This window comes from Panthera pardus, unplaced genomic scaffold (genome assembly GCF_024362965.1).
Source record: "Panthera pardus isolate Hobbes unplaced genomic scaffold, ASM2436296v1 HiC_scaffold_6, whole genome shotgun sequence".
In the NCBI taxonomy this organism is placed as follows: Eukaryota; Metazoa; Chordata; class Mammalia; order Carnivora; family Felidae; genus Panthera; species Panthera pardus.
In genome coordinates this window covers 86308100-86324280 of record NW_026526991.1, presented here as the reverse complement: position 1 = coordinate 86324280, position 16181 = coordinate 86308100, and the positions used below count along the sequence as shown (strand labels likewise).

Here is a 16181-nt window from a genome sequence, read left to right as displayed (position 1 = left end):
TTTAAGTGAAATAGTTCTACTCTTTCTGTTTTTAAATTAATTTTTATTTTTATTTTTGAGAGGTGCAAGCAGGAGAGAGGCAGTGAGGGGCGGGGGCAGAGGATCTGAATCAGGCTCTGTGCCTATAGCAGCAAGCCTGATACAGGGCTTGAACTCATGAACTGTGAGATCATGACCTGAGCCAAGTCGGTCGCTCAACTGACTGAGCCCCCCAGGTGCTCCTACTCTTTCTGTTTTTATAACAGTTGGGTACTATTATTCTTGTTCCCATTTCTCCCCTATATTTATTTGCCAGATTCAGAGCTTACCTGATTCTGGGTCTTGCATCAAAGACTAAATTATGACTCATCTCTTATGTTGAACTTTTAAAAATTGTTCATGTATAAAATTTGTTGTTATTATGCAACATCCAAATTCTGAACCTATTGTGAGCATGAGGTGGGGGGATCTGCTGTAGAAAATGATAATGGGGGCTTTTTCTGTGAAAAATGATTAGGAGTTTAACTCAAAATCTAGTTCCTAACTACTTATGATCTATACTCACACTGCTGGGAAGGATATTTTACTAGAAAGACAGGCTGGGGCTGACTAAGCTCACATATTTCAACCAGTGAAGAGCTTTAAGCTGGTGAGATATATCCTATTTGAAAAAAGTATGATATAAAAGGATATTTTATTAAGAGGATAAAATTGAATTATGTAACTATATACTGTAATCATTTTTTTTACTTAAAAGCAACTAATAATATCCAATGAATTTTATTAGTTGTTTTTATTAATTGTTACTATATAATGGTTTTAAGTATACTGAAGTAAAATACTTGATATCCTTCTCCAATATTTTCTCTTTCACAAAAATCAAAGTCTGCTCTTTTCTGGGAAATAAGGTTTCTGAGCTTATCACAGATCACTGGTTTGCCCTTATCAGTCTACCATTACTACATACCATCAGGAAATTTCCCTGATCTGACTTTCTGAATTCCTTGGTGACTTTATTTTGAATGTACATCTTATGTTTACAATCTGACCTTTAGATTAGTCTGACCTTTTTATAGAAAAACTCTCATTAAGACCACAAATTGCTTTTCAAATGTTAAAGGTTGTCAGAAAGAACTTTCCTGCACTCAGAGGTCTTTGGGATAGTAGGACAGCTTACCACTACCGTTATCTAAGTGTTCATGTATTACAAACTCTCTCTCTCTCCCTCTCTCTCTCACACACACATACACACCACTCACACATGCACATATTATTTCCACAGAATCCTAGGACTTTTTTAAACTTGGGAAGTCTTTAGAAATCAACTTTCCAATTTCCTAATTTTTCTGATAGTAAATAGGACCCTAAAATGCTAAGTTGATTTCATTGGCAATATAGATACCAAATTTGTAAAAGCCTGACTTTGTGGTACTCAGATACTTTGTTGATATTATTGACATGATAATATAAAAGATATATTTTTATTAATCTGATTTAACTGACAGAAAACAAAAGAAAAAAGTCAAGACTGAATGACTTTGGTCCTCTTTAGAGTTGGGCAATCCACTAGGATAAGGAAACCCAACTGTTTGATCACCAAGGATCCACATCCCTGTTCTAAATAACCTGTCTTATTTGACCCTCCCACAAAACTCCACCTACACATTGCAGAGTTACAGGAGAAAGCTGACCATTTATTCATTCGAAGGAGAGAGGAAGACCATAGTGCAAGCTGTATGCCTAGAACCCTTGGTCTGTAGCTGCCACTCAGAGCTCGTGTGGATCTAGCATTCTCACCGTGTTTCTCCAGCTTCAGGGTAGACAGGAGTCCAACCCACCTACGCCCACCATGCCTCCTGGGATCTTGGGCCTGTAGCTCCAAAGTAGGTAGACATCGGCCTGTCACCACAACACTCTACTGCACTCTGAACAAAGTTAAACTGAATCAGCTGTCACCTCAGGGGAGGCTTTGTCATGAATATTGATTAGTTAAAAGGGCATTTCTGCCATCTGGCTGGCAGATGAAATGTAAAGATCAATACTTCTCATCTTTCAGTTTCAAGGATCAGAAAGAAAGGTGGTGAGGGAGGAAGGAGGAAGGACTTTTTACCTTATCGAGATGGTTGTAGAAATCAATGTTTGCTGCACAGAGATACCTGCCAAGCAGTGTGGCATGAGTGGTAAATATTGTAGCGATAGGAAGCTTCCGAGCTCGAGAAAGGATCAGTCCAGTTCCTGCCTGCCATTCGTGGAATTGGGAAATGACATGTTTCCCATCTGCATGATCCGTCACCTACATCAGAGAAGAAGCATTTAAAACAGTTGGTAAAGCCTGACCTTGCCCATGACCCACAGCATAAGGAAAGTTATCATACCTGTTAATTTTAGCAAAATTTAAAGAGAGTTAAACATGATGTGTACAGATTTAGCAAGCAGAATTGTTTTATAGGATTTAGCCGCATGTTCATAAAACCTATGTATTTTTATGGTATAATCCTTCCTTGCAGTAATGGATCAGATTTATTTTTTGTATCTACAGAGGGGCTTCATAGAACAAATGCACAGGAGGCACTCAATAAATATTCATTGAATGGATGAATGAATAATAGCAATAATATTCTTGAAGATCTCGCTGAGCAGCTGAATCAGTTGCGACTACCCTCTTACAAGCTTCTTTTGAAACAAACAATAAATGACTTCATGTTTTAACCCCATCTTATTTGGATTTTCTGTTATTTGCACTCAAAAGCATTTTAACTGACATATTATTTTAAGAATATGGAACTGGGCAGAAGGGGACTAATAACTTGTTTAGAAGCAAATCCTAATTTAGTAAGACCCTGAGAACATAGGTCTAATCCCGGTCTAGATCTAAAACTAGGGAGGTGTCGGAGGAGAGGGAAGATGGCGGCGTAGGAGGACACTGGGCTCACCGCACGTCCTGCTGATCACTTAGATTCCACCTACACCTGCCTAAATAACCCAGAAAACCGCCAGAGGATTAGCAGAACGGAGTCTCCGGAGCCAAGCGCAGAGGAGAGGCCCACGGAAGAGGGTAGGAAGGGCGGCAAGGCGGTGCGCGCTCCACGGACTGGCGGGAGGGAGCCGGGGCGGAGGGGCAGCTCGCCGGCGAAGCAGAGCCCCCGAGTCTGGCTGGCAAAAGCGGAGGGGACTGACGGACTGTGTTCCGACAGCAAGCGCGACTTAGCGTCTGGGAGGTCATAAGTTAACAGCTCTGCTCAGAAAGCGGGAAGGCTGGAGGACAAAGGGAGGGAGAGCTGCTGAGCCCCCGGACGACAGAGCTCAGTTTGGTGGGGAACAAAGGCGCTCACCAGCGCCATCTCCCCCGCCCATCCCCCAGCCAAAATCCCAAAGGGAACCAGTTCCTGCCAGGGAACTTGCTCGCTCTGCGCAAACACCCACCGCTGTGCTTCTGCGGAGCCAAACCTCTGGCAGCGGATCTGACTCCCTCCCGCTGCCACAGGGCCCCTCCTGAAGTGGATCACCTAAGGAGAAGCGAGCTAAGCCTTCCCCTCCTGCCCCTGTGCACCTTGCCTACCCACCTCAGCTAATACACCAGATCCCTAGCACCACAAGCCTGGCAGTGTGCAAGTAGCCCAGACAGGCCACGCCACCCCACAGTGAATCCCGCCCCTAGAGAGGGGAAAAGAAGGCACACACCAGTCTGACTGTGGCCCCAGCGGTGGGCTGGGGGCAGACATAAGTTCGGACTGCGGCCCCGCCCACCAACTCCAGTTATACACCACAGCACAGGGGAAGTGCCCTGCAGGTCCTCACCACTCCAGGGACTATCCAAAATGACCAAACGGAAGAATTCCCCTCAGAAGAATCTCCAGGAAATAACAACAGCCAATGAGCTGATCAAAAAGGATTTAAATAATATAACAGAAACTGAATTTAGAATAATAGTCATAAAATTAATCACTGGGCTTGAAAACAGTATAGAGGACAGCAGAGAATCTCTTGCTACAGAGATCAAGGGACTAAGGAACAGTCACGAGGAGCTGAAAAGCGCTTTAAACGAAATGCAAAACAAAATGGAAACGACGACAGCTCGGATTGAAGAGGCAGAGGAGAGAATAGGTGAACTAGAATATAAAGTTATGGAAAAAGAGGAAGCTGAGAGAAAGAGAGATAAAAAAATCCAGGAGTATGAGGGGAAAATTAGAGAACTAAGTGATACACTAAAAAGAAATAATACATGCGTAATTGGTACCCCAGAGGAGGAAGAGAGAGGGAAAGGTGCTGAAGGGGTACTTGAAGAAATTATAGCTGAGAACTTCCCTGACCTGGGGAAGGAAAAAGGCATTGAAATCCAAGAGGCACAGAGAACTCCCTTCAGACGTAACTTGAATCGATCTTCTGCACGACATATTATAGTGAAACTGGCAAAATACAAGGATAAAGAGAAAATTCTGAAAACAGCAAGGGATAAACGTGCCCTCACATATAAAGGGAGACCTATAAGACTCGTGACTGATCTCTCTTTTGAAACTTGGCAGGCCAGAAAGGATTGGCACGATATCTTCAGTGTGCTAAACAGAAAAAATATGCAGCCGAGAATCCTTTATCCAGCAAGTCTGTCATTTAGAATAGAAGGAGAGATAAAGGTCTTCCCAAACAAACAAAAACTGAAGGAATTTGTCACCACGAAACCAGCCCTACAAGAGATCCTAAGGGGGATCCTGTGAGACAAAGTACCAGAGACATCACTACAAGCATAAAACATACAGACATCACAATGACTCTAAACCCGTATCTTTCTATAATAACACTGAATGTAAATGGACTAAATGCTCCAACCAAAAGACATAGGCTATCAGAATGGATAAAAAAACAAGACCCATCTATTTGCTGTCTACAAGAGACTCATTTTAGATCTGAGGACACCTTTAGATTGAGAGTGAGGGGATGGAGAACTATTTATCTTGCTACTAGAAGCCAAAAGAAAGCTGGAGTAGCCATACTTATATCAGACAAACTAGACTTTAAATTAAAGGCTGTAACAAGAGATGAAGAAGGGCATTATATAATAATTACAGGGTCTATCCATCAGGAAGAGCTAACAATTATAAATGTCTATGCGCCGAATACCGGAGCCCCCAAATATATAAAACAATTACTCATAGACATGAGCAACCTTATTGATAAGAATGTGGTCATTGCAGGGGACTTTAACACCCCACTTACAGAAATGGATAGATCATCTAGACACACGGTCAATAAAGAAACAAGGGCCCTGAATGATACATTGGATCAGATGGACTTGACAGATATATTTAGAACTCTGCATCCCAAAGCAACAGAATATATTTTCTTCTCGAGTGCACATGGAACATTCTCCAAGATAGATCATATACTGGGTCACAAAACAGCCCTTCATAAGTTTACAAGAATTGAAATTATACCATGCATACTTTCAGACCACAATGCTATGAAGCTTGAAATCAACCACAGGAAAAAGTCTGGAAAACCTCCAAAAGCATGGAGGTTAAAGAACACCCTACTAACGAATGAGTGGGTCAACCAGCAATTAGAGAAGAAATTAAAAAATATATGGCAACAAACGAAAATGAAAATACAACAATCCAAATGCTTTGGGACGCAGCGAAGGCAGTCCTGAGAGGAAAATACATTGCAATCCAGGCCTATCTCAAGAAACAAGAAAAATCCCAAATACAAAATCTAACAGCACACCTAAAGGAAATAGAAGCAGAACAGCAAAGGCAGCCTAAACCCAGCAGAAGAAGAGAAATAATAAAGATCAGAGCAGAAATAAACAATATAGAATCTAAAAAAACTGTAGAGCAGATCAACGAAACCAAGAGTTGCTTTTTGAAAAAATAAACAAAATTGACAAACCTCTAGCCAGGCTTCTCAAAAAGAAAAGGGAGATGACCCAAATAGATAAAATCATGAATGAAAATGGAATTATTACAACCAATCCCTCAGAGATACAAACAATTATCAGGGAATACTATGAAAAATTATATGCCAACAAACTGGACAACCTGGAAGAAATGGACAAATTCCTAAACACCCACACTCTTCCAAAACTCAATCAGGAGGAAATAGAAAGCTTTAACAGACCCATGACCAGCAAAGAAATTGAATCAGTTATCAAAAATCTCCCAACAAATAAGAGTCCAGGACCAGATGGCTTCCCAGGGGAGTTGTACCAGACGTTTAAAGCAGAGATAATACCTATCCTTCTCAAGCTATTCCAAGAAATAGAAAGGGAAGGAAAACTTTCAGACTCATTCTATGAAGCCAGTATTACTTTGATTCCTAAACCAGACAGAGACCCAGTAAAAAAAGAGAACTACAGGCCAATATCCCTGATGAATATGGATGCAAAAATTCTCAATAAGATACTAGCAAATCGAATTCAACGGCATATAAAAAGAATTATTCACCATGATCAAGTGGGATTCATTCCTGGGATGCAGGGCTGGTTCAACATTCGCAAATCGATCAACGTGATACATCACATTAATAAAAGAAAAGATAAGAACCATATGATCCTGTCAATCAATGCAGAAAAGGCCTTTGACAAGATCCAGCACCCTTTCTTAATAAAAACCCTTGAGAAAGTCGGGATAGAAGGAACACACTTAAAGATCATAAAAGCCATTTATGAAAAGCCCACAGCTAACATCATCCTCAATGGGGAAAAATTGAGAGCTTTTTCCCTGAGATCAGGAACACGACAGGGATGCCCACTCTCACCGCTGTTGTTTAACATAGTGCTGGAAGTTCTAGCATCAGCAATCAGACAACAAAAGGAAATCAAAGGCATCCAAATTGGCAAAGATGAAGTCAAGCTTTCGCTTTTTGCAGATGACATGATATTATACGTGGAAAATCCGATAGACTCCACCAAAAGTCTGCTAGAACTGATACATGAATTCAGCAAAGTTGCAGGATACAAAATCAATGTGCAGAAATCAGTTGCATTCTTATACACTAACAATGAAGCAACAGAAAGACAAATAAAGAAACTGATCCCATTCACAATTGCACCAAGAAGCATAAAATACCTAGGAATAAATCTAACCAAAGATGTAAAAGATCTGTATGCTGAAAACTATAGAAAGCTTATGAAGGTAATTGAAGAAGATATAAAGAAATGGAAAGACATTCCCTGCTCATGGATTGGAAGAATAAATATTGTCAAAATGTCAATACTACCCAAAGCTATCTACACATTCAATGCAATCCCAATCAAAATTGCACCAGCATTCTTCTCGAAACTAGAACAAGCAATCCTAAAATTCATATGGAACCACAAAAGGCCCCGAATAGCCAAAGTAATTTTGAAGAAGAAGACCAAAGCAGGAGGCATCACAATCCCAGACTTTAGCCTCTACTACAAAGCTGTCATCATCAAGACAGCATGGTATTGGCACAAAAACAGACACATAGACCAATGGAATAGAATAGAAACCCCAGAACTAGACCCACAAACGTATGGCCAACTCATCTTTGACAAAGCAGGAAAGAACATCCAATGGAAAAAAGACAGTCTCTTTAACAAATGGTGCTGGGAGAACTGGACAGCAACATGCAGAAGGTTGAAACTAGACCACTTTCTCACACCATTCACAAAAATAAACTCAAAATGGATAAAGGACCTGAATGTGAGACGGGAAACCATCAAAACCTTAGAGGAGAAAGCAGGAAAAGACCTCTCTGACCTCAGCCGTAGCAATCTCTTACTCGGCACATCCCCAAAGGCAAGGGAATTAAAAGCAAGAGTGAATTACTGGGACCTTATGAAGATAAAAAGCTTCTGCACAGCAAAGGAAACAACCAACAAAACTAAAAGGCAACCAATGCAATGGGAAAAGATATTTGCAAATGACATATCGGACAAAGGGCTAGTATCCAAAATCTATAAAGAGCTCACCAAACTCCACACCCGAAAAACAAATAACCCAGTGAAGAAATGGGCAGAAAACATGAATAGACACTTCTCTAAAGAAGACATCCGGATGGCCAACAGGCACATGAAAAGATGTTCAATGTCGCTCCTTATCAGGGAAATACAAATCAAAACCACACTCAGATATCACCTCACTCCAGTCAGATGGCCAAAATGAACAAATCAGGAGACTAGAGATGCTGTAGAGGATGTGGAGAAACGGGAACCCTCTTGCACTGTTGGTGGGAATGCAAATTGGTGCAGCCGCTCTGGAAAGCAGTGTGGAGTTTCCTCAGAAAATTAAAAATAGATCTACCCTATGACCCAGCAATAGCACTGCTAGGAATTTATCCAAGGGATACAGGAGTACTGATGCATAGGGGCTCTTGTACCCCAATGTTTATAGCAGCACTCTCAACAATAGCCAAATTATGGAAAGAGCCTAAATGTCCATCAACTGATGAATGGATAAAGAAATTGTGGTTTATATACACAATGGAATACTACATGGCAATGAGAAAGAATGAAATATGGCCTTTTGTAGCAACGTGGATGGAACTGGAGAGTGTGATGCTAAGTGAAATAAGCCATACAGAGAAAGACAGATACCATATGGTTTCACTCTTATGTGGATCCTGAGAAACTTAACAGAAACCCATGGGAGAGGGGAAGGGAAAAAAAAAAAAAAAAAAGAAGAGGTTAGAGTGGGAGAGAGCCAAAGCATAAGAGACTGTTAAAAACTGAGAACAAACTGAGGGTTGATGGGGGGTGGGAGGGAGGGGAGGGTGGGTGATGGGTATTGAGGAGGGCACCTTTTAGGATGAGCACTGGGTGTTGTATGGAAACCAATTTGACAATAGATTTCATATATTAAAAAAATAAAAAAAAAATTAAAAAAAATAAAACTAGGGAGGTGTCAGTTTCTTTGCCTTAAACTTACCTTGTTTCACCCTTTACATTCTACTATTAATATTTACATCCCACTGCCATTATGATTGCCTATTTCCTCAATGAGGGAGTAGAATTGATAACGCAAAACATGTGCATTCAAGAAAACTGAGCAGAGAATCGGGAAGCCGAAAGTTTACCCAAGGAGGCAGGTCTCACATTTAGAGAACATCAGCATCATCTGGAAGGCTGGTTAATCATGGATATCTGGGTCCCATCACCAGGTAATCTGATTCAATAATTCTGGGCTGGAGGCAAGAGCTCTCATGTCTTACACGTTTGCAGGCGATGCTGCTGGTGGCCCATGGAAATACTCTTTGAGAACCACTGACTTAGGCTAGGACCTTTGTATTTTAGAGTACCTGCTCTTCAAAATTTCCTCACAGTTATTAGCAGTTGCACAGATTGGTGGCATCCAAGAGGTGACTGCAGAAACAGGGCTTGCCCAGCAGCCTGGGATTTTTGTCAATGTCTTTATTTACCCTTTGAATCAAAGAAAATTTCTGTTTCTGAAATGGCTTTATTTTAGAGAATATTGGGGCTTTATTTTCTTGCTTCTCTCCTCTCCAGTTCTCTTTAACAGAAAGGAAGAGGGCAGACACACACACACACACACACACACACACACACACACACACGGAAGCTGACCTCAGTCCTGGGGGGCAGTGGCTCAGGGAGGTAGTTTTCAGAGGAAGAGTTGGTTCCACCAACTGATGATAACACAAACTGCTTACTGTCATTAAGCCAGATCTTGTCAGTACCCTCACCCTGTTCTCCTAATTCTGTCACTAACACAAGCAGTGGGACTGCACCTTCACCTTCCCCTTGACTTCAAGGCAACCTTTTTGTGGCTATTGGAATATGACTTCATCGGTAAGAAAGACTGGTCAAGGGGACACACTGCCAAGCATGCAGTTCTGTGATTTGTCCTTAGACTACACCCCCCCTTTGCTAGGGATGTTCTTCCTTCACCATCTGATATTTAAGTTAGGCATAATCATTTTGAGTTAATGCAAGGAATGCAAAAAAAAAAAATCCTCCTGCCATGCTTTGAGAACTTAAAAAAGTGCAGGCTTGGCTTGTTTCACAGGAATTGATTTCTAAGGCTCTTGGTTTTTTATTTTTTAATTTTTTTTCATTTTGGGGATATTTCAGTACTGTGGACTCCTTAGCACCTGCTGAGATCACTTCATCCCTTAGAAAATGATGAAAATATCTAAAAGCCACTGCAACTGCACAAGTACTCGTGCATAAACAAAACCAAATATTTCAAGCTACTTTCTACTCCCATAAGTCTAGAATTCATGTACACAGTGCATGATCATCAACCATCCCAAAGGCTAGTATCTAGTTAGAGGAAAGCTAACATTTTGTCAGATTCTTTTGAAATGTATTAGGACAATCATGACGGCATCATCGCATTTACCTTAATCTCAAAATCATGGGATCATTGCTGGGCACAGACCACAATCATGTTCCTCCTCTGTTGTATGACTATATGATAAACTATACCTCTTTTAAGAACCAGGCGGTTAAAGATCCGAATATTAGCATATCGTTGGCTTCTCGGTCATGATAAGGGATACCGACACTGCATGCTTCCCAGAGATCTCCCTTCCACCTGTCCAGGTTCCAAGCCGAAGAGCCTATGTCAAATAGCACCACGTAAGGACTCCCTTCTATCAGCCACCTTCCAAAGTACACCTGCCGTATAAGGAACACATGGGCTTGCAGTAATAACAGGCAATGCAAGGGATAAAAAGGTATTTATGCTTAGAGTATGTACACTTTATTTAGAATTCAACAGCAGATGATCCAAGCTGTATAGGAAGCTGTAGTGGTAACCCAAAGCATCTGATATTTGAGCCTGAAGATGGAATGGGCTTGCATGCATTCATCTAGAACCTCCAAGTTCTTGCTCTTCATTAAATGTGGTCATTTAAAAACCAAGTATCTAGATCATGTGATCTTTGTCCATCTGTTTCTGATTACCCTCCTGTGACCTTGAATTCATGGTTTTAGGATTTAATATCATGGTCTATGTTTTTATGATAAAGTCATAAGATGAACTGGTCTGTATCTTTAACTTGTAGTGGGATATAGTGTCTATGGTGTCACTTATTTCCCTATATGCAACAGGACTTGTAATAATAGGTCACGCTAGAAAAATGTGTTTCTGTGGACAAATGTATACGATTTCTTTCTTTCCTTCTATCAAAAAAAAAAAAAAAAAAAAAAGGTGACACAAAGTGTTTCCCAATAGGGTTGCTGCCAGATGTCTTAACTAAATATATTGCCCAAGATACTTTATCTCTTTAATCTAGCAGCTCAAAGTCTAATCCTATTACATTCTTCAAATTGAAGTCCTTTATTCCTATTTTATTTTGTGCAAGTTTTAATGTATTAGCTCCCATTTTTTTTCCAATTGTAATTATATAATCACTGTATATGTAAGTTTTAACTTTTTTTTTTGGCCTCTATTTTTTCTACAGTAATTTACACATTCTTTTGTCTTGAGTTTTATTTTATGTTTATTCTCCTATTTCATGGTATGTAACTCCATACATCACTTCAAGCGCTTCTTGGAAATTGGTGAAAACTAAGAGCCTCGCATTGGGTAAACTGAATGTGTCCACATGTTTAAATATTGACCCTTGTGACTCCACCCAACGCTGAATTTGGAGAGCCTGAATGCCCATTTGATCATCATTCTGTTGCACAGGACTCAGGAATGCATGGTGATTTCTCTCCCATCTAGCCTTGGACAACTGTGAAAGACCTCCATTATCTGTCGGTTGCTCCCATTGTGATTAGCATTTATCATGGCATTCCTCCCTTTTCAGACTGAGTTTTCCTGAGCCCCAAACAACTTTTGAATAGTTTTCTCTTTGGCACATTCATTGATTTATGTATTCATTCAATGACTAGTGCCTAATATGTGACATATGATACAGTGTGCTAGGGTCATAGAGAAGTGTTGATACTAGAGAATGTAAGCTAGCTTGTATTGGCTTCCAGTGACTTCTTGGCTATAACAGAAACATCCATACATCAGAAATACATTTAGAACCTTGAGATCAATCAGTCAATTATGCTTTTCATCTCCCTCTTCTTTCACAAGAGCTTTAAATGCAAGCCCCTTCCAGAGTCTTATTTCACCCCAATAGTACAACAGGCATCCCTCTCTCATTTTCCTATGTTCTCTATGCTACACTCACTGATATATTTCCCTGTGCTCTGTGGGAACTCAAGTTCCCTTCATTTAAATCTTCTGCATCTTAAGCCTTGCATATAACTTGTAGATGCTGCTACCCACATGGACATCTCAATGAGGGCTTGTCATTTTTCCACCCCAGAAACTATATTCCTGGGATGAGTGTGAAGGAAGTTTCGATTTTTTTCATTACACTGAAATTTTATTATTTGTGTATAAAGACATCTTTGAAATTTATGGTATTCAAACATACTACCTTTGCTTGTTCTATTAATCATCTGGTTATTTTTCCATCTTTTTCTGGGCAATTTCAAAATCCAAGATTTTATCTTACACATATACCTCATAGTTATCTGACTTTATTAACTTCAAAGAGCTTCATGTCCATGGCATTTCAGCCACCCAAGCTCATGGCTGCATCGTTATCCTTGTCAAAACCCAAACTATTCCTCCTCTGGTATAATAATAATGGAATTATTACTTGCCCACAATGTCTATACCTGCACTTCTCTCACTCTGTTTCTCCCAGTGTGTATGTTCTTTTTTTTTTTTTTTTCCTCTTCAAGACCTCCAGTTCCTGGAACCTTCCATTTTTTCCTATATCACTGCCTCCTTTCTGACTTTGCTTCCTTTCCTATCCATTTTAGATATAACTGTCCATCAATTTCAACCATTAATTCAGTCAATTGTTTAATTACCTCCAGGACTTGTGCCACCTCATCCCATTGCTGAAATTAAACATCACTGAATCCCCAATTATTCAACTTCCTGCACTTACTTACCCCCAGGCTACTGGTTGCTGCTGGAGAAAGTCACAGTCATGCATATTTGTGCCGCTAAAAAGTTACGAGTATACCTCAAGGTGTCCAGAAATTCTTTCATCTTCTTTTTTCAGATCTTCTTCCTCAAATGATCTTATTTTAACACTTTCCTCCTAACTCTTACAAGATGACCTTCAACTCCTATTTCAGCAAGATCATCAAAAATGAGACCATCCTGCTTCTTGATCAACTTATCTCTATTTGCATTCATCCTTTATTTTCTGTTTGAGTCAAAGGGGGAAAATAATCCTCTCGATAGTGCTTTGGATTGTGTTCCCTCTCCAATTCTCAGCGATCTTACTCTCTTCAATTGTCCATTTCTTATGAATTTTCAACTTCTTCCTGTCTGCTAGGGTTTCCTTTTGGCATATAAATATGATCAGGTCTCACATTTAATAAAACACTAATTCTCAAAACAATGCCATTTGCAAACTACTTAATTATCCTTTTTTCTCATAGAAAACTCTCATTGACACAGCTTCTGTACCCTTTTCCTCCCAATTCAGTCATTCTTCAACCACTGCAATCTGCTTTAACCCTCATCTCTCCTGAAGCTATATTTCACAAGATTACCATGAAAGACCTGAATGTTGCTAAACCCAATTTACCCTGGTTTAATCTTTCATTGACTTAATCCCTTCTTCATACTTGAAACTTATTCCTCACTTGTTTTGACCTATTCTGTTATGATAGCAACAGATTACCACAAACCTAGTGGCTTAAAACAACACAAATTTATGACCTTACATGTTTGGGAGTCAGTAATCTGAAACAGGTCTTGTGAGTTAAAATCCACACATTGGCAGAGTCGCAGTCAATCTGTAGTCTCTAGGGGAGTCTGTTTTCTGGCCTTTTCCAGCATCTAGAGGCTACTGCATTCCTTGGCATGTGGCCTTTTCCTCCATCTTCAAAACTTATTAGGCCAACCTCTGCTTCCACTGGCACATCTTCATTCTGATTCTGACTCTACTGACTCTCTTTTATAAGGACCCCTGTGATTACATTGGGCCCACCTCAATAATCCAAGGTAATCTCCCCACCTCGGGACCCAAATATACAAAATCCTTTTGCTATATAAGGTAACATATTTTCAGGTTCTGAGGATTAGGAATTGTACATCCTTGTTTCTGTATCACTAGCTGTGTTTCTACTTTTACAATCTCTGAGTTGTGGGGTTTTTTTTGTTTTGTTTTTTAATATAGATGTTCTAACATGTTGACACTCCCCTCAAGGTTTGGCTCAAAACATCTGCTTTTAGTCTATAAACTTCTACTGAATAATATTATCAACAGCCATAATGTCAACTACAATTTAAACACAAATAACTTTCTCCCAAACATCTCTATCCTATACTTTTTGTTGAGCTCCAAACCTATAACCCTCCTGGACATTTCTTGATGGCTTTCACAAAGTGCCTCAAATGTAACCTATTTACATTTAAATTGATCATCTTTCTCACAAACCCTGTCCTTTTCCCTAAGGAGATAGTCTTCTCTTGTGAGGTCATGTGAATGGTGGTCTGTTCTCGCATAACAGTTTTACTAGGTCTTGCTGGGTGAAGTGTCAGTCGGTGTCCCTTACCTGGCAGCCATGTTTATTCATTGTGTCCACTGCTCTTCTGATAGCATCATTTATAGGTTCACACCGTTCCACCTGAGTCTTCATATTATGCTCAAAATAGGGGCCAATCAGAAAATAATTGTCTCCCCATTCATCTGCTGTGGTTTTGGCCTTCGTCTGAATCACAGTATAGATGCCACCAACTGTTGAAAAGGAATGCTTCTGTTTATCATTCAGGTTCGTATTTCACTTTAAGTGATGAAGGTATGGAAATGAGTCCTTGTTTTTAAGTTAGCATTTAGGATTTATCAAGCACAAGAGTTTATTTAACTTTCTAAAAGAAAGTTTTATTTATTTATTTAAAAATATAATTTATTGTCAAATTGGATTCCATACAACACTCAGTGCTCATCCCAACAAGTGCCCTCCTCCGTGCCCATCACCCACTTTCCCCTCTCCCCCCATGCCCCATCAACCCTCAGTTTATTCTCAGTCCTTGAGTCTCATGGTTTGGCTCCCTCTCTCTCTGTAACTTTTTTTTCCCCCTTAAAAGAAAATTTTTAAAGGACACCAACAAATAGTTACTATTTGGTTCAATTCAATGCATATTTTAAAGCCTTTTCTGGGTGCATGTCAGAGAGCAGCAGGTTGGCAGCAGCAGAGAATTCCAAACATTTGAAGGAAATCTGAAGAGATGATTGGAATAGAGCAGTATGTAGCCTAAAGCTCTATCCACACTGAAGGGTCAAAGTTGTTTCCCATAGCCATTGTCACGACACACACCCTCAACAACAGTTTTCACCTTTTACTCTTGCAGTGGTCCAAGGGGCCAGAGTATGTCCATGTAACAGCCATTGCTGAAATGATGAGCATGTCTCTCAAGATAAAGAACCACTTACCTTCAAAAGTAACCAGCAAGGTACCTTTTGGTAAGAGAAAAGAGCTGATAGATTTTGAGGTGGGATGCTTGGCCCAAACCTCATGTCGAACCCAATGACACAAATTTTCACATGGTATTTCATTTTTCCCCTCTGGCACTGATGTCATGACTACTAAGACACAGGGCCAAAAAAATATGTACACTCTTGGGAAATATGCCCACTCTTGGATCCAGCATGTCCACATCTAGAAAATTGTTCTGGGAAATAAGAAGACTGCCAAATGATGTCTATTAAGATATTTATTGAAGCATTACTGTGGCAAAAAAATTGGCAACAACTTAAATTGAACTAGTTAATTCAACTTGTCTAAGGCTCAATTAGCTCTTCTGTTCAGTGGGGATAAAATATTACTTAGCTTGGGGGCAGAAGGCAGGTTGTAGCAGAAGTATCCCAACCTAGGGCTCATTTGAGTAAATACTGAAAAGGGTGAAGAAATTAGGCAAGCAGCTATCATGGGGAAGAACTTTTTAAGCAGAGAGAAGAGTTACACCCAAGGCCCTAAGTTGACAGCACAGTGTGCAAGGGGAGAGTAACAGGATGCAAAAGGAAAGTTTTGAGAGGCAGGTAGGTAAGAGGAATAGGGAGGACCAAGGGGAAGACGACCTTCGTAAACTCAGGCAGAATATCTGGTGCTGGCTCTAAGCAATCATGTTGTATGAGAATATGAAAATAGTCTGAACCAACTTCTTGAATAATTCTTTGTCCATGAGCTAGAAGTGAGGAAACAACTCAAGAAATGCCGTGAGAAATCACAAAGCTAACACAGATCCTGG

At 40.1% G+C, this 16181-nt stretch overlaps 1 protein-coding gene across 2 annotated transcripts in view; it reads right to left on the bottom strand.

Annotated features, from left to right (window-relative positions):
* GYS2 (glycogen synthase 2) overlaps nt 1–16181 on the bottom strand; it is a 56316-nt gene that overhangs the window by 32752 nt on the left and 7383 nt on the right. For both annotated transcript variants that reach the window (XM_019452183.2, XM_019452184.2), the window contains exons 2-4: nt 14489–14670; nt 10385–10576; nt 2090–2272 (exon numbers count right to left, since the gene is read on the bottom strand). In XM_019452183.2, coding sequence (XP_019307728.2) covers nt 2090–2272; nt 10385–10576; nt 14489–14670 — 557 coding nt within the window. The remainder of the gene's footprint in view (nt 1–2089; nt 2273–10384; nt 10577–14488; nt 14671–16181) is intronic.